We start from the raw sequence: 18,529 nt of genomic DNA on the forward strand, positions 1-18,529 counted from the left end.
ACCCAGAGCCTCACCAGACTTCTTTTAATTCCTAAATTCTTCTGTCTCCACCCCCCCCCCAACACACACACTCCATGCAGCGTAATTGGAAGTAAGTCTTAAAATGTAAATTCCCTGAGGTCATCTTATGTTGATTTAAATTCATAGTAAGCTATAACTGATTGATCTCTCTCTCTCTGAAGAGCCCTACAACCCAAGAGGAAGCTGGAAAAGCCTTATTACTTTATTTGGCCCCAGGGCCAGGTCTTAATCCTAAAATTCTAAAAGATACTCTTCTTAACTCTGCAGTGATTATGATGAATGGCCCATCATGGTGGGGGCAAAGAGCTACCTGTCGTAAGCAGGAAATGTGGGCTTCCGTGAGATCCTAAATCTCTCTGCTTGCTATGATCATGCATGTATTCAGTCCAGCATTCACTCCATAAATGAGCTTTATTTTTGTTTAATACAAAAATGTATGGTCACATCCTGAAGGAACAGGTCAATTTTGTGATGATGAAGACAGCAATAGTGGGTATACACCAAAGGCACCAAGAATCAAGTTATATTTCTTTAGAAGTCATTGTCTCTTGGCCATCGGGCAATAAATTATCCCATCTGCTTTCTGTCCACAGATTGCTGTAATCCTGACAGGGCAGGTTTTGCAAAGAACCTCTTTTCTTTTCTTCCCTTCCTTGGTCTCATTTCATGACCTGTCCCCCTTCCCCAAAGGGATGAGTTCTTGTTATGGACTGATGAGATCCCAGGTCACTCTCAAGGACAGGTGAGTAGAAGTGCTGGGTCTTCCCTTTAAAGGCAAAGTGTGCTCTGTTTCTCGCCTCAATCTGGCCAAAGTGAAAAATGAGCCTGGGTCTGAGACAGTCCGGCCATCCCTCCCTCACTCCTTATATACCCTCTCTTCTTTCCAGGGGCAAAGCCCAGTATAACTTAGGCCAGCTCAGCATAGAGCATCTGGAGAAACACATTCGCTCTTGCTGTTCCCTCTAGTTCAGTTTCCCTACTGCTGTCCAGGCTGCCTTGGCTCTGAAAGGTCTAAAACTCAGTGGAGCATATACAGTCCTTTGGCTAACCTAGGAGTCAGCAAACTACGGCCCGTGTGCCAAATCCAGCCCACTGCCTGTTTCTGTAGTTTTCCTGGAATACCGCCATGCCCATTCATTCGTATATTGTCTCTGGCTGCTGCTACCATGGCCGAGTTGAGTCGTTGTGACAGAGACCATATGGTTCGTCAGCAAAGCCAAAAATAGTTACTAACTGGCCCTTTATGGAAAAAGTTTGCCAACCTTTGGTTTAGACCATTGTAAAACGGAGCTGAAATATTCAGTATTTGGTTACCTGCGGCTGAAACATTCCCAAGGAACAGACTGAGGTTTCAACGTGAAACAGAGCAGAAGTTATTTGGGACAATCTAGATTAGATTTGGGGGTTAAAATGGGTATTCTACATAGTCTGGCCCAACTCATTGGACTGATACAAATTAGGGTTTTGAGGCTATGCTATGTTTAATTTACAAACTATCATTTTGCTTCAATTTGTCCTTGTTTCTCTCAGGCCATGAGGGTCTGGGTTTGGCAGAACTGGCAGAATGGGAAGGCTAAGTATCGTAGACTATTCCAGCCTCTCCCCACAAAGAGATTCCCAAACAAATGGTTTTCAGAATCCTCAGCTGAGAAAATGATGGACCCCATCTTGCTCCCTCTCTCCTCAGCCCTTCTGGAAACTTGTACATGAAGGGTAGCTGTGGTCAATATCAAATATTCTTGGGTTCCCCGAGCATAATGCCATTGAATAGCACCCAATCTTACTCTTCAACTGCGTATAAAAACCTGCATTTGTTATGTCACTCAAATGTGCACATTTCATAAATACCCAGCACAGTGGGCCTTCCGATAGGCTTTCATGGAAGAAACTCTATAACCCAAAGGAACAGATAAGAAAATACAAACAAACACATTCCATTCTGCACAGCAAAGGAAACCATCGACGAAATAAAAGGCAACCTACCAAATGGGAGAAAATATCTGCAAAGAATGTATCTGATAAAAGGTTACTATCCAAAATATCCAAAGAACTCATACAACTCAATACCCACAAAACCCAAATAACCCAATTTAAAAATGGGCAGAGTACCTGAATAGATATTTTCTCCAAAGAAGACACATACATGGCCAACAAGTTCATGAAGAGATGTTTAACACCACTAACCATCAGGGAAATGTAAATCAAAACCATAAGGAGATATCACCTCATGCCTCCCAGAATGGCTTTTATCAAAAGGATAAGAAATAACAAGTGTCCGCGAGAATGTGGAGAAAAGGGAACCCTTGTGCACAGTTGGAGGGAATGTAAATCGATACAGGCATAGTGGAAAATGGTGTGGAGGTTCCTTAAAAACTTAAAAATAAACTGAATGTAGGGGCGCCTGGGTGGCACAGCGGTTGAGCGTCTGCCTTCGGCTCAGGGCATGATCCCGGCGTTGTGGGATCGAGCCCCACATCGGGCTCTTCCGCTGTGAGCCTGCTTCTTCCTCTCCCACTCCCCCTGCTTGTGTTCCCTCTCTCGCTGGCTGTCTCTATCTCTGTCAAATAAATAAATAAATAAATAAATAAATAAATAAATCTTTAAAAAATAAATAAACTGAATGTAAAAATAGAAAAATAAAAAAAATACAACCCCAGCAATTCCACTTCTGGGTACTTATCCAAAGAAAATGACAACAACACTGATTCGGAAAGATATCTGCACCCCCGTGTTCACTCCAGCATTATTTACAATGGCCAAAAATGTGGAAACAACCCAAATGTCCATCAATAGATGAATGGATAAAGAAGACGTGTGATACACACACGTGCACGCACACGCCATACAGACACAAAATGGAAACCGAATGGAATACTCCTCAGTCATAAAAAAGAATGAAATCCTGCCATTTGAGACAACACAGGTGGACCCCCAAGGACATTATGCTTAGTGAAATAAGTCAGACAAAGAAAGACCATATGATCTCGCTTATATATAGATTTTAAAAAACAAACAAGCAAGAGAAAAACACCAAAACCCAACTCATAAATACAGCGAACAGATTGGCAGTTGCCAGAGGTGGGGGAGGGGGCGCCTAGGGGGATGGGAGTGGGCGAAACCAGTGAAGGGGCTCAAAAGGTGCAAAGGTCCTGGGGATGGAATGTACAGCGCGGGGACTACAGCTAATAGTCCTGTACTGCATACTTGAAAGTTGCGAAGAGAGTAGATCTTCAAAGTTGTCAACACAGGGAAAAACAATGCTGTAACTCTGCGTGCTGGCGGATGGATGCGAGCTAGCCTTACGGTGGTGAGCACAGTGTACGCACACACCCAACCGTGGTGATGTGCTGTATTAATTACACCTGGAAAAACCCCACCTTCCAAGCAGCCATTTAAACTACAACCCTATAGCGTCATAACTCAATGTTGAGGGACCTCTTGCGAGGCAAGGGGCCCATTCGAACACGGTTAGCAGTCAAAGTTACACTCAGGAGCTCCAGTTAGAACAAACCTTTTAAAGACCTGTGTTTCCTGGGGAAGAAGGCAAGAGCATTCGAGCTCTGGGCCACTGGATAACGGCTGTGACGGTCAATAATGATGCTAATGACGGCGGGCAAGAAAGGTCACGTGCGGAGTCTCAGAAGCAGCGCTAAGTTCCATGTGTAAATACCAAACGTAAACGAGGGCAACATTTTTCCAGTTTACAAAAAGCTTTCGCTTACCCGCCAGGAAACATGATGAAATATATAAAGCTGCCGTTTCCACGGGCCTCTGACGATTCTTTCTGGCTTAGACATTTGTGTCTCTATAAGAATGAAAAACTAGGGCAATGAAAAACGAAAATGGAGTTCCAAAGCCGTAGTTACCTGAAGCACCTGCAACCCTGCTAGACTGCAACACCCAGCCCCCCAGGACCCGTCATGGGATCGCGAATGTCAGTGCGTGGCAGCCAAGCTCATCCCTGAACAGCTGATTTACGTTATAGCCCTGGTTCCGAGACAGAACATCTGAAAACAGGTTTGTAGTTTAGGCCATCAACTCTACAGAGGGATTGGGAATAAAACAGCCTTGAAAGAAAATGAGGATCAATATAAAGAGAATTGCTTTGCCGCGAGAAAAACTTGACAGTGTAGGAGAAGGATGCATGGGAAGGCTTGGGGGGGGGGGGGTTCCTGTGCGAGGGGGCCTCTTTGTTCTACCGCACACTGATCATATAGTTTTATAGATGGGGATCCTTTGATATAATCCGGTTCAATCTCTCATTTTACAAATGAGGAATGTATGGGCGTCCACGCAAATACTGGCTCGGCCACATGCGCTGTCTGCTGATACAAAGGACGCAAGTCCATGCTGAGATGAATCAGACAGGGACCTTCCCCATCTTCCGGGAGTTCTTAGTTCCACTAATGGAACCACAAGGTACATAAATGTCACAGAAGAGAAAACGTGCACTTGTCGTTGAGGATCTAAGGTTTCGATTCAGTGCTATGCTCACTGAGGGGAAGAAAAGTCTTCCTTCCTATTGAGAAGAGGGTGGGGTGGGGGGTGTGCGAAGGCAGAGAGAGAGGTGAAGATTCTCAGCCGAAATTAGGAAGTTATCAAACCTGGGTCAGGACTAGGCATGGCTGGAGACACAGTGGTAAACACGACAGACAGCCCATGCCTGTGAATAACATGGTGTTAGGGGCGGGATTTTTTTTTTAACAGACTTAAGAAAGGACAGTGATCATCGGATCTCTCAAAGCACCCTCTCTCTCACTGAACTAAAGTGGAAAGGGGAGGTTAAGCAGGAGCTTGGCATGAGAACAGACAGGAAACCTGTACCCCGAGTCCTCTCCTTAAGCATCCTTTATAGCATGTGATTCTAGGATTCTGACACTTTGAGCCCGAGTACGTGTGTGGGAGTGTAGGCAGGTAAGTGGCACAGCTTTCTGCTTCCAAATGATGGAACAAAAGTGGCCTGTGATTCTTCTCTATTTTGGGAAAACAGTTTCACTGTGATCTCTGACCTTTGGGAGATGCTACCTGATCACAGGAGGAATTTTTTCCTGTGTTCCTCTCTTTTTTTTCTTTTTGTTTAAGATTTATTTATTTATTTTAGAGAGAAGTGGTGAGGGGCAGAGGGAGAGGAAGACAGAATCTCAAGTAGATTCTGCGCTGAGTGTGGAGCCCGACACTGGGCTCGATCTCACCACCCTGAGACTGGGACCTGAGCCAAAACCAAGAGTTGGACACTCAACTGACTGTGCCACCCAGGTGTCCCCCCGCCCCCCCACCGTGTTTCTCCTAACAGGGGATTCAAATGATCTGGATTTGTTGGTTTTCTACTTGATACTTCACTAGTTCAGCCCACAAGTGAAACAGACCCATTGGGGATGGGGGGACATACTTGTCAACTATTTCTCTACTGATTATTTGTGTCAATGGCGTGGAAACAACTCATGAGGGTTTTTTTTTAATTTTGTTTCAATGCTGGAATGAGACAACAATGTGATGCCGGCAGCATCCAACTAACAGTTAACAGGATTTCTCTACTTTACATTTTTATGTGATTTTATAATAACCTTTGTCATTATTAGTTATGTCATAGGCTACATTAGTCATGCTTTGCGAAAAATAGATTATTCTCTGATATAATAAATTATTTAAAAGGCCCAGGTCTTGTATTCACTTTTCATAAACACATAATTCATTCTACCTCGAGAATTATTACTGGACATTCTATTTTCATAGCCTACATCCCCCCTGCTCAGCAAACTTTTTTTTTTTTTTTTAAAGTCCCCAGCAGTAACTGGGTCACAATTCTTCAGACTTCCCTAAGGGAAAAGGAAGAATGATGTGGTGCACATTTTTCCCATCTGAGACATAGTTAAGCTAAGGCAACACGCTTCATCAAGTTACCAATGTACCAAAGAAAGGTGCTATGTCAGGACAGTATATGACATCATCTTGTAAGAGCTCTGGCTCTCCAAAGTTGAGTTAGCCAAACCCAAGTCAACTTCGTGGCCACTGGGAGCAACAGCACCACCACCTACGTCATAGGGCTGTTGCAAAGATTAGAAGAGCTATTAAATATAAAGCATTTAGCATAATGCCTGGCACAGAGAAAGCACGAATAATTCTTATGTCACCCTCGAAGAGGACTGAACCCTGATCTGCAGATGGCCAGCCTACCCTCAGTGGACACCAACAGAGCTTCCACATAACCTCTCCCCACTCCAGGCATCTCCGAGAGGTCATGCCATGGGAGCTGAAGAGTATCTTCATTCAAAATTACAGAGCATGTTTCGCTCTGTGAATGTGGAACTCATCGTGGGAGCTTTATCAGGCACGTGAAAGGGGAATGCCTCCTAAATGAGCTAGAGCAAAAGCAATGAGAAAGAAAGAAACGAGGCCAAGCAGTTACTTAAAACATGTCAGGATCTGATCTATTTTTTCCATCAACATGTGCTGTTCTCATTAATGGGAGTTTCTCACACACTCTGTAAGGAAACAGGCAAAAGTGTATCTTATTATACTGTTAAGACTCATCCAAACATTTAAGGGATATGATAACCCATAAATTTTCTCCGGACTATAATCGCATATTTGTGAGGTCACATGCTCATGACCTAAGACATCTCAGACCCTTGCAATATCACAAAGTCTCCTTTAAATTTTTTTCCCAATGAGGCAAGTTTATAATATGCATTTTGCCATATGAGATTTGAAATCATCTCTCTGTCTGTCAAAGCCACGTCTATTTTCTTGGGAGTCAAATCATTAGCCTAGATAATAAATGAGATGCAGACTATGGCCAATGAGCCAAACCCAGCCCACTGCCTGTTTGTGTAAATAAAGTTTTATTCCATCACACCCAAGCTCAGTCGCTCGCATATTGCGTGTGGCTATTTTCACACTACCTTGGCTGAGCTGAGCAGTTACAACAGAGGTTGTGTGGCCCCCAAAACCTAAAGTATTCACTATTTTTGCCAACCCCTGATCCAGATCATTCTCTTGTGTAGAAAGAATAAATTCTGCTTGAATAATAGGTATCTATCTGATTCTCAGAAAATTTAGAAATGTTCCATGTTATCAAATCCAATCACTTTGCAGATTGGAACAGGAATTAGAACCTGAAGATGAGAATATTCAACTGGGAATTCGGAGTCATTCATTCATTCCACATCACACAGAACCACCACCACGATAAATACTGGCATTTGAGTGTGAACAAAATACATAAAGCCTTTGGCCTCATGGAAAAATCAATGAGGGGGAGACAAACATTGACCACGTCATTCTTTCTTTGTTCATTCATTCATTCACTCATTCATTATCTGTTATGTGCCTGGAAATATCTTAGGTACTGGGTATACACCAATTATCACACAAACCATATATTCTAATGGGGAAGAGAGGGAATAAGTAAGTACATATGAAAATAGCAGGTCTTGGTAAGTGCTACAAGAGAATATTAGTTGAACTATATGAAATTAAGATTTTTATTGGCCAAAAATGGCTAAATACTGGCAATTTTATATAGTTCAGCCTATCAGGGAGATATGCTATCCAGTGACTTTGGGAGACTTTAAATTAACGGGGTCAGGGAAGGCTTCACTGAGGAGACGGCCCTTGAACTAAGACTTTAATGACAACCAGCCTCCTGCCCTGCCAACAGCTAAGGAGAAATTTCCAGGCCAAGAAAGGGAGTTGTTGATGCAAATATTCTAAGGCCAAATTAAGCTTGGCTTGTTTGAGGAAGAGAAAGCAGACCAGAGAGGGTGGAGGAAGATGAGCTGTGGGAAAGAGGGAGGAGGTAGGCTGGAGAGGTACTCCAGGGCTAGGTCAGATGGGGTCAGGATGAGGATACTGACTTTTATTTGAAGAGTAAAGGGAAGGCTTTTAAATAGGAAAGTTACATGATCTGATTTATGGCTTCCGAAGTGTTCTCATTCCTCTTGTGTGGAAAATAGACTACGAGAACATGAATGCAAGCAGAGAAATGCATTAGGAGGTAGTATGGAGTTCTGAGCAAAACAAAACGACAGCAAGGGAAGTGGAGGAAAGTGGAGAGTCCGTGAGTGTCTGGGAGTTGAAATCAACAAGGACTGGTGATCCTGAGGGTGTAATTAAGAGGGGGAAATGAGGGATTGGGAGGATGCGTAGCTTTCCGATTTGAGTACCTGGCTGGATAGCTGTGTGATTCATAAGCCTGTGAGCCCCGGAAAAGAGCCAGGTCTTGGGGGAGATTATAGGCACAGTTTGCAACCTTGAGTCATCTTTGGGACATACAATTGGCTATGCTGAGGAGACGTCTGGGAGCTCTGAGGACAGGTCTGGGCTGAGCGTCTTAAATCAGGGGAGGAGGGATGGGAATGGAAGTGAAGATGGTGAATAAGCCCCTCAGCACAGAGGATGGGGGAGTGGAGACAACTTGTCCCGCTGATGAGTTCTGTGACCTCATTTATCACTTCATCTTCTGGGCTCAACTCCCTCATCTCTAAATGAGAGAGTTAAACTAGATTTGGGATTTTCTAGAGTCTTCCACAGAAGCGATGCAGGGCCTGGGCAGCAGCAGGACGGGGCGCAGGGAGACGAGGTATTCAGAGCTCCGCCCTGTTACTTCCCCCCAACAATTATCCCCCCTAGAAGTATCAGTGAATATTAAATCTCATATTAATCATATGGCCAGGCTTGTTCCTTTCATTGTCGCTTCCTTTTTCCTCCTGTGTGCTAAGAATGTTTTTTCTTGATTTAGAGGATTTTGATTCCTTGAGTGAAGCTTTTGTGTTTGTGCTTTCGCGATGGTCAAGAGGGGAGTCTTCCTGTTGAAAATGGCTGGTGCGTGTTGTGGTGGACGTGATGCCCCTTGAGGTGGACAGTAATTAGAACAGCCAACAGCACCCTTCCCAGCCTTGATCTTTCCATTTGACAAAATGGACCTCGGATGGAAGGACATCGAATATGCAGTTCTTGAGACAGATTTATAACCTGAACTTGGGTCCCCACCACCAGGTCTTATGTTGAAACACTACAGTGTGATGTAAGCGGATTTAAAAATTATGCCTTGCGATCACTTTTCAGGAGCAAGAGGTGTGGCAGAACCCCAGGTATGCGGCCTGGAGCAAACACCTGAAAATACTCCAGGGTTTGAGGATTTGAAAGCCTTTCCGCCAGAGTATACCAAGCATTCCGCTTATCTGTTAATCAGACAAGGGCAGCAACGGTGCCCCTTTCTGTGCTGTAACGGGCGCCCTCACATCTGGATTTCTAAAGCATTTTACTGACATAACTCCTATGATGCACAACCCCGTATGGTATTAGCATACACCTCTTCATGCTCCTGCTAGATTATCCCACTTATAAGGTCATGTTATATCTTTGCTCTTCCCACGTATGCTAGGCAGCCGTTTACTGCAGGCCAACGAACGCTTCCATGAAGCAGAATTAGCCAAAAGGACGCCTCATTGTACACAATTACAGAATTTAAAATGCAATCCATAAACACCAGCCCCTTTATAATTCCTCACCCCAGGAGAGGATTAAACACAGTTAAGAGCTTGACAAAAAGAGGTGTGGACAGAATGAACCTGGGGTACCCAAAGTGGTCAATGTAAAAATGTTTCTCTTCATCAGGCCTTGCCAAGTTTGTGAAGCTTTACTTATTCTAGGCATAAAACGAACTTCATTATGTTAGGCACACATTTAGGGGAAAGACAACAGTATCGCTGAGTTTTAAATGGGTTAAGACCCGGATCATTATCTAAAAAGGCCTTTGGAGGGCTGCATTGCCAAAATTTGTAATCGTAGTCACACACATTCCTGAGCTAGGTCCACCTTACCCACTCGTGCAATACTGTTAATAAGTTAATCACCCAAAACAATGTTTTTAAAAGCACTCTTAAGAAATACTTCAATTTTTAAAGTAGGTTACTAATCCAGTTAAAGAAGAAGGACAATAAAATTCATTTTAATAGCTACATCAAAAGAACATTTACGGAAGTACTTTTCCATCTCTTGATTAAAAATAAAATTTAAACCTACACACAGAAGAAAATATCACAGACCCATAAAAATGTTCGCGCCCTTTCATCTAGAAATTCTGGGAGTTATTTAATGAAAGCAAAAAGCTGTATGTACGGATCCTTCAGTAACCTTTCTCAAATGTCACCTACCTCAGGAACCCTTTCCTAATGCTCTGGATGGACGTGCTTCCTCCTCTGGAACCCCAGTAAGTCCCTGTACCTTTCCCGTAGCACTTCAATGCCTTTCACCTGGTCTCACCCGTTAATGAACAACGAACTCCTTGCAGCCACCATCTGCATAAGAACCTCCTAATCTTTCTTAGCACCCACAACAGCATCATTAACACTGCTAACCTGGCCTGCTAGTTCATGGGCGAGTTGTATCCGATGCAGTCAGAAGTCCCGTAAGGAATCCAAATACCATGACAGGTACATGAACAATAAATACTACATCCCGTTATGCTGTCCTTCAGCAGGAAAATAAAAAACTTTCTGCCCTTTTCTTACGCTTCAAAAAAGGTAAATACTACCAACACTATTAACACAACACTCATAGCTTAAGCATACCTTTTCAAAAAAGCTGTTTCCAAATAAATGAGTTGAAAAGACTATTTAAAACACACACACACACACACACACGTTTTAAGCTATCAGCACAAAGATGTTCATTGTGTTGTTGTTCATACAAATCAAGGACTGGAAACTAATCTAAATCTCCAACGAAAAGAGTAATTTAGTAAAGGAAGGTACGTCAACATCACGGCGCCTCATGTAGTCATGAAATTATGGTTATGAAGGGTAGGCAGGAACATGGAAATACGTTTGATATTTAACTAGAGAAAGCAGATTATAAAATGGCACATACTATACAATGTACATGTATAGTGGGAAGTTCTAGAAAACAAGATGCACGAATTTTAAATAATGAAAATAAAATGAAGATTGGCCATTCTTTATTTGCTCTTTTCTAGTAAGCTTTTGCTTTTTAAAAACAATAAAATTAGACAAGCACTAAGGGAGAACTTTTAGAGGGAAATAAGTAATAGCTAATTAATACAAGATAAATGTCAGCAAAAAGAGGTCCCAGTAGGTACACACTTCTATTTCTTCTTTGGATCTTGGTTTGGTTCCAAAGGAACCATGTTTTGGGGGTAGGTATTTGGGACAAGACATTATGTAGAACGACTTTTGATAAAAATCCCTCAATTCAACACTTATATATTTCAAAAACTGCCCAAAATGTTTTTTTGCTGGGAAATAGCATTTGGTGTTAAGTGAAACCTAAAGGGGTCAGCTTAGACCTAAGTGGGGGTGATGCATGAACTCTGCCACTTTGCGCTCCTTGTGTTCTAATTTTCCTGGGCCTCTGAGAGATGAAGAGGTCAGAGTTCACCTTTTTAGCAGCAGTCGGAGAAGACCTCAGCTCATAAATTGTACTCATTCAGTTTTAGGGTCTGCTGAGCTTTCCATAGAACTGGCTTTGCCAAATTAGACCCGGGCAAGAGGAGGAGGCGCGAACCCACTTTTCTCCAGGCTCTCTCACAAGGGGAGCAGGAATACCGTTTTCTGGAAGAAGTCCGCCTTCTTCAGCTAAGCCCCGGGGGAGAGTCCGGCACATCCCGGCTCGCCCGGAGCGCCGAGGGGGCGCAGGCGCGAGCGTGGGCAGGGGGTCTGCGGGGGAGCCGGTGCCCGCCCCCACTTCGCTAGCACCGGCGCGTCCCTGACCCCCGCCCCGCCTCCTGCACAGGAGGCCTCCCCGCGCCTCCGGTGCGCCTGGGCTGGGCGCACGGGGCTGCAGGTCCGCCCGTCCCGCCGCCGGCTCCGCGCGGGCGGCTCCGACGACACCGGCTGCGCGGCGGGCGGGAGCAGCTTGGCGGCGAGCTGGGACAGCCAGGGGAGAGAAAGAAAAGCAGGCCTACCTTAAAACTTTCCAGTCTTTGAGTGGCTCCAAGTCGGAGATTAGGGACACCATGGTCTAGGGGCGGGAGGCGAGCGCAGGCCGGGGCGGGGAGCGGGGCGGCGGGGAGCGGGGCGACGGGGAGCCGGCCTCGCGTCGGGCCGGGCGGCGGGGCGCGGGCTCTGCCCACTTCCCCGGCCGATAAGCGCTCGCGCGTCCCGGCTGCTCTCCACCCCCACATCAATCCCGCGCTATATCACTTCCCAGGCCCGGCTCATTTCGCCACACCACCTTTTAAAGCCCCTGTAATCTGCTCCAACTGATCAAATTTGACCTTTTTGTAGCCCACTTTATTCCAAGCACAGCTCTCGGTTAAATCTCTCTTTATTAACACCGTCCTCCTTGGCTTTCTTTTGGAACAAACACAGATCAAGCCTGAAGCCTCCAGACTTTACCAGCAATCATTTACAGATTACGGCAAGCTGCATGCGGCCTCCCCCTCTGGGACATTCCTCCTGCCTCGCAGATTTTTGCTTTCAGATTCCTGTCAGAAGAGTGGTTAGGTTTCTTTCTTCTTCTTCTTCTTTTGTGTGTGTGTGTGTGTGTGTGTGTGTGTGTGTGCGTGGCTTGGGTTCTGGGACACTAGCATCCGGCTTAGAGCTTCCCTCAGAGGCTGGAACTACACGACTGTTAGGATTTGTTTTTTAAAAAATAATTTGGAATCGGGCTGCTAACAAGCTAGAAGTTACTGTGTGTTTACTGGCAGTGATTTTGCTACACTGTTTTTTTTTTTTTCTTCTTTCTTTTTTGTGTTTGTAAATAGCATGAAGGAGGGGATGTAGAAGCTCTCTGAACGTTAAGGGAAAAGGGTGTGGGCTTTTCTCCCTCAACTTGGGTATCTTTTGTCCTTTCTTTAAAGCTGAACATCCTTTCAATGATTATCTGAAACTGTGCATAGCAGATGTTAGGAGGAAAAAAAATTATATATATATATATATATTTCTCAAGAGCTGGATTATCTTCCTGTAGCATCTCCAGTTCTCTCTGCTGATGTAGTTTCTTTGTGAGTGTACAGTCCTTATTTTCCTAAAGCATTGCCTCTTAAGCATGGTTTTCTGCTTTCCCCGCTTTCTAGCGGAGACCCTACAGCTGAAGCGCTTCCTCTGGTCCTGGCAGCACTCTGGAGATAAAAGACCTTGAAATCATCTGGTACAGTGGGCTCCAGACAGAACGTCTCTCAGGTCACCAAGGTTCCCCTCATAGCTGCGGCCACATGAGCTTTACTTGATAGTCTCTCCCTGTCCATCGGATTTCTCTTTTTCTCTTTTTCTTACACTTATTTTAAAAGGAATTTTCAAGATCATTACCATAAATGGAAACTCAGCTTCACTGGTCTAATAAAACAACTGACCCAGACATATAATCCAGCTACAGGCACTGATCGAGGGCTTTATTTTTTTCTCTTGGTTGAAAAGAGAGTTTAACCAGTGTTAGGGGGTGGTAAGGAGACACTTGCACCAACCAGGGACTGGCCTAACAAGGAAGAATAAAGATTTCTTTCTTTATTTTTTCTTTCTTTTATTTATTTTAGCGGGCAGGGGCGGGGGAGGGCAGAGGGAGAGAGAATCTCCAGCAGACTTGCCCTGAGCGTGGAGGAGGAGATGGGGAGGAGCTCCATCCCAGGACCCTGAGACCATAACCTGAGCTGACCAAGAGTCAGATGCTTAACCCACTGACCCACCCAGGAAAAGTAAAAATTAAAGGGAACGTGATGCGACTCAATTTTTGTGATGACCTTACTACCTAAAGTCATCAGCCAGGAGGAAGGGTTCTGTCTCTTGCCTTTAGGCAGAACCTACCAAGAAAGAAGATTTCTGTTCTTTCCAGAGTCTCCATAGGGAAAGATGTGGTGACAGCTATTAGGAGCGTGTTGCTTTTATTACCAGGAAGTTCTTCTAGTCAACTCTGAATGCCCCTCACGGCATTTTAAATCCGTTCCCCATCCCCCTTTTCTCGAAGGACTCCATCCTTAAAATATGCAGCGAATGCTCAGCCAACATCCGCTTGTTCCTCTACAGTCAAATATACTTACCTTAATGGCTGTAAATGGCTCTCTTCAGAAGTACAATCCTCTTTACACTGAAATTAAAAAGAAGTTTATACCTTTTGCCCAACCCGTTGCCTCTTTGGGCTTCATGCTTCTTCCTGGGTTGTATTATTGTCCCACTGGGGATCTTGGGTCACAGCATGTACGTAACACTTCTAATCCCCAAGGACGTCACCAAATGTGGGTGATAGTAATAGCATTTGTGTGGAGTGTACCTCCCCAGGGTACGGATGCTTAATCAGTAAAATGTTTCTCCCTTTAGAAAGTTAGCAAGAGAGAAACAAAAGATTATGATGAAATAGTTTCTGTGACTGTAATGACCTCATCTTTATGTCATGAGCCCCCCATCCCCCCCCCACACCCCTGAATTCAGATCTGGGGAAAGAGAGGGAAGGAGTCCTTAACTCTTGGGATTCAGGTTTAATGGGTGAAAGGGGGAGGGACTTGGCTTCCAGTCAAAGGACAAAAGGACAAAAGCATGCTCATAAACTATGAAATAACATTTTAAGGCATTAGTCCTTCCAAAAACTTTTTAAAGGCAGTAGAAACTTTGCTCTGAATAAAATCTGCACCAAATTCAAGTACAGAAAGAGACAATAGTGAAAGCTTCTTACTAGGTAGAAGAAACTGTTGTCATTTCTTTTGGGGTATTGTTCAGTCCTCATAACTAACTTGTTAATGAGGTGAATTACCAGAAGCACCCCCATTTTGTTAATGCAGATGAGGACACTGGGGCACTTAGGAAGCAAGCAAATGGCCTGAGCTCCCAGGGCTAGTAGCCCTTTGGGGGAGGGGTGGGACCCCTGGAACAACCACTGTAGGCGTGCTCTCCCTCGAGCACAGAGGAATAGTCAGGCAGAGAGCCTCTGTGCAGAGGCAGGACTGGGGCTGGGATCAGGTTAGGGATGGGTAAGAGGGGTGGCTTAAATCTCATGTTTTTATTCCTAGGGCTCCCTAGAGAGACCCTAGCTTTCAGGACACACTTCGAAATCCACTTGCTGGAAGTACTTGGTGATGAGGGAGATGAATGATCTTTTAAAGGTCATATTGAGTCCAAAACACACTGACTATTTTGCTCTTTGCTTTCTTAATGTTGAGGACCAAGTGTTTCCTTACATACCCTCTAGAGTAATTCCACATTTTCTATGTTGCGGATTCCTTTTCCCCTTCCTCCAAGCACTATGTTCCTCATTCGGAACAGCTTTGCATCATACGGATCTTCCCACTAAAGAAAGCCCATCGGAGTGATTTGCTCACCCTCACCTGTGAGCGTGCTCACTAAAAACAAACAAAAATACTGCTCTGTTCAAAACTGGGCCAACCATTCATCTGTAACTCAGGAAAAGCAAGAATAAAATTTCTATACATAAAACACAAAGGTTAAGCTTAGCCTTGCACAAACTTGGGCTAAAAAATATAATCTTCCTCTATGTCACTGTAGGAATTACAAGATTTCATTTGATTTGTGCTCTTTTGCTCGTATTTTGATAAATTTGCGCCTTTAAAAACTCAGATTATTTTGTTATTGTTTATAATGGCTCTTCAATAGTTGGCTCTTTGGAATGCTCCCTAAGCGTTAAAAAAGTATCCAATCCATATACAGCAATATTCACGAATTGTCCTACTATTACCAGCACAAGACTCAACATTTTCCTGTTCATTTTTTTTTTTTTAAGATTTCATTTATTTATTTGACAGAGAGAGACAGCCAGCGAGAGAGGGAACACAAGCAGGGGGAGTGGGAGAAGAAGAAGCAGGCTCCTAGCACCCCAACATTTTCCTGTTCATATAACTAAAGGTTTTGTGCTCTCCCTGCCGCTTTCCAAGTACAGAAACCCAAACCCAAATACAAACAAAAGCACCCCCACTGTCTGTCACTTTTCCATCCAAAGGACACCCCAAGCCCCATGAGCCTGTGCTTTCCACAGGTATTGGGCTTAAAGTCACCTGGAAAGCACACTGAGAGGCAGAATCTCTGTAGGGAGGCAACAGCAGGAGCCCAGGAATCAGCATTTCACACCAGACCCAAGCCCTTGCAGAAGACCCTGAAAAACGCTGAGAGGGAGTCAGCAAGCGTGAAGTTTACCCAGGTCATATAGCCTTTCCCAGGGGCGCAGTCAGTGTCATTGGAGCCAAAGCTGAAGATCTGTGGAAAGCTCATCTTACATGTCAGAGGGGCAAAGCACCCAGTGTTGTGAATGAGCCAAACAAAAGAAAACAGGCCTCCATCAGCGGGATGTTAGACTAACTACTGAACAGGGGTTTAGAAAGCAGGTATGATGTCTCAGGAAATTTCTCTCCCACAAAATGTCTAACTTCCTGAGAGTCAAAAACTTAAAAATTAGAATAAAATACAATACAATGCAATAAAAGCAGCTTCACTAGAGGAAAAAAACACATTTTCTATGTCTTCTTCTTTCGTTTTCTCTGTCTCTTGATTCCTAGGAATATGATTACCCTCAATATTTCTTTTTTCTTTTGGAAGTCTTGCTTTACACTTATATGTTCCTAATTCTGTTACTTCCTGATAAAGATTCTTTCCCCTTCTGCTTGTCCCAGATTTTTCTTTCTTTCTTTTTTTTATTTGCCAGCTCTTAACTTCTGCTCAAGTTGGGTAAGGTCCCTCTCTCCCTATAAGACACTGAAATGACTAATTGGAAATGCACTCATTCTACTTCTGTTAAAGAAAATTTCCTGGTCTTGTTGATGTGCCAGCGTTCTAAAGTTGGCAGATGGAATGAGCTCAGAATCTCCAGCACTTGTTCTTGACCCTGGAAATAGGATCCAGCTATGCATGCTTTTCATAGCAAACCATAGTGTGGCAATGATGATGGACAAGGGTTGCCAGATAAAATATAGCGCACTCTGTTAAAACTGGATTTCAGAGAAACAACGAGCAAATTTTTACTGTAAGTATGCGTTCCCCAATAGGGCATGGGACATACTTATCATTATATATATATATATATTTGCTACCCCCCCCCCCCCCGAATGCCAACTTTAACTACAGGCCCTTTGTTTGTATTTGCTGAATCTGGTAACCCCATGCTAGACTGACTTTAAAATAAAAATACAAGATCACTGTGATGATTATTGTTCATTTCTGGTGGTCTGTGAAGGCACCCTGATGTCCTCGGGTAGGCATCAAAATGCATTTATTTAAATGTTCTTACAGCTTTTCTCTTGTCGTTGTTGTTATAAGCCAAACATAAAAAGCCCCATTGGAGATTGCTTTTTCAACAAAGCAGGGATATGATTAAAGTATGCTTGTACCTTGTTAGATACTGGATATCAATATTGGGAATTAGGAAATGCCACCCAGCCTTCTTGTCTTAAGCCTGGCTAGTTGAATGCATTTTTAACTGCTGGTAGCATTGATATGCTCAGATGGACTGGAGCTGACGTTTTGTAAATTGGGCAGCATCTCTCTATTATATTTATTTTCTACAGAGTGACTTGGCAGTTAACACAGCTGCTGTGTTTTGTTTTTGCACCATGCATCAGCTCCTGCTGGAAGAAATCTGTACCTGAATAGTTAACCATTAATCTTCAGTTGCAGAAAATGTGTATTGTACATATCCTCACTTTAATGATGTCTGTAGAGACAAACTTCCAAGGATGGTTGGTTTTTCTTCTTCTTCTTCTTCTTCTTCTTCTTCTTTTTTTTTTAAATAAATGAATATAACTTGAATGGAATTTCAAGTGCTTCCATGTTAGGTTCACAACACCTGATGCAATGGAAAATCTATGGACAGAGACGTGTGTTTTGTTGCCACGTCAATGATTTGAGAAGTGCTATTATGGGACACTAAAATAAATTGCTATTATTATTATTATTATTATTATTATTATTTTAATTCTAAAGGGTCTCTAAAGAGATAGCTATGAAACCTAAGTCTAGGGAAAGGCCAAACGTGTTTTTCAGGATCTAAATATGTACCGAACATTTTCTACTGATGTAAAGGCCCTTCTAGCAATTGGGAAGGAATGCTTTCTTTCATTTGGAGGCTTAGTCAGCTGAACAGGAGGGCAAAATGGATTAAAGCTGGGGGAGGGGAATATGGGGTCTTTGCCAGGCATATTTTTCGAGTGAGAGAGGAAGAGCGAGGAGACTCACACCCAACACGCTGCTTTTCATGCCATGTAAAGGAATCACAGGCCAAATTTGATACATACAGTGGGCAAAAAAGAAAATTCAAGCTTTAACTCCTGTACTGCCATGGAAGATGAGATTTTCAAAGCTGTGTAGTGTCCTTCCTTGAATTCCCAGTCTGCGTTTGTTAGGATTCACGGCTTACACCAACAGGGACAAAGGAATGCCCAGAAGAAGGATGCATTGTTCAGACATTCCCCGGGTCCCAGGCCAGGAAATAAAACCTGCAACGTGCATCTTATAACCTTGCTCTGTTTTTCTTGAAACGGGAATTTCAGTTTGCTCTGGTGTTTGTGCGCAGACAGGACTCCTCATCGGTGTTTAAAAGGGAAATGTGAGTTTTG

At 43.7% G+C, this 18,529-nt stretch overlaps 1 protein-coding gene across 6 annotated transcripts in view; it reads right to left on the minus strand.

Annotated features, from left to right (window-relative positions):
* CELF2 (CUGBP Elav-like family member 2) overlaps positions 1-18,529 on the minus strand; it is a 556,236-nt gene that overhangs the window by 492,951 nt on the left and 44,756 nt on the right. For 3 of the 6 annotated variants that reach the window (XM_057304591.1, XM_026478620.4, XM_026478621.4), the window contains exon 1: positions 11,948-12,093. The exons of 2 other annotated variants lie outside the window; for them this stretch is intronic. In XM_057304591.1, the coding sequence (XP_057160574.1) occupies positions 11,948-12,000 (53 nt within the window). In that variant the 5' untranslated portion in view covers positions 12,001-12,093. Of the gene's footprint in view, positions 1-11,947; positions 12,095-18,529 lie in introns of those variants that run through there. One more of the 6 variants, XM_026478623.4, reaches the window with a different exon arrangement.

This window comes from Ursus arctos, unplaced genomic scaffold (assembly GCF_023065955.2).
Source record: "Ursus arctos isolate Adak ecotype North America unplaced genomic scaffold, UrsArc2.0 scaffold_30, whole genome shotgun sequence".
Lineage (NCBI taxonomy): Eukaryota > Metazoa > Chordata > Mammalia > Carnivora > Ursidae > Ursus > Ursus arctos.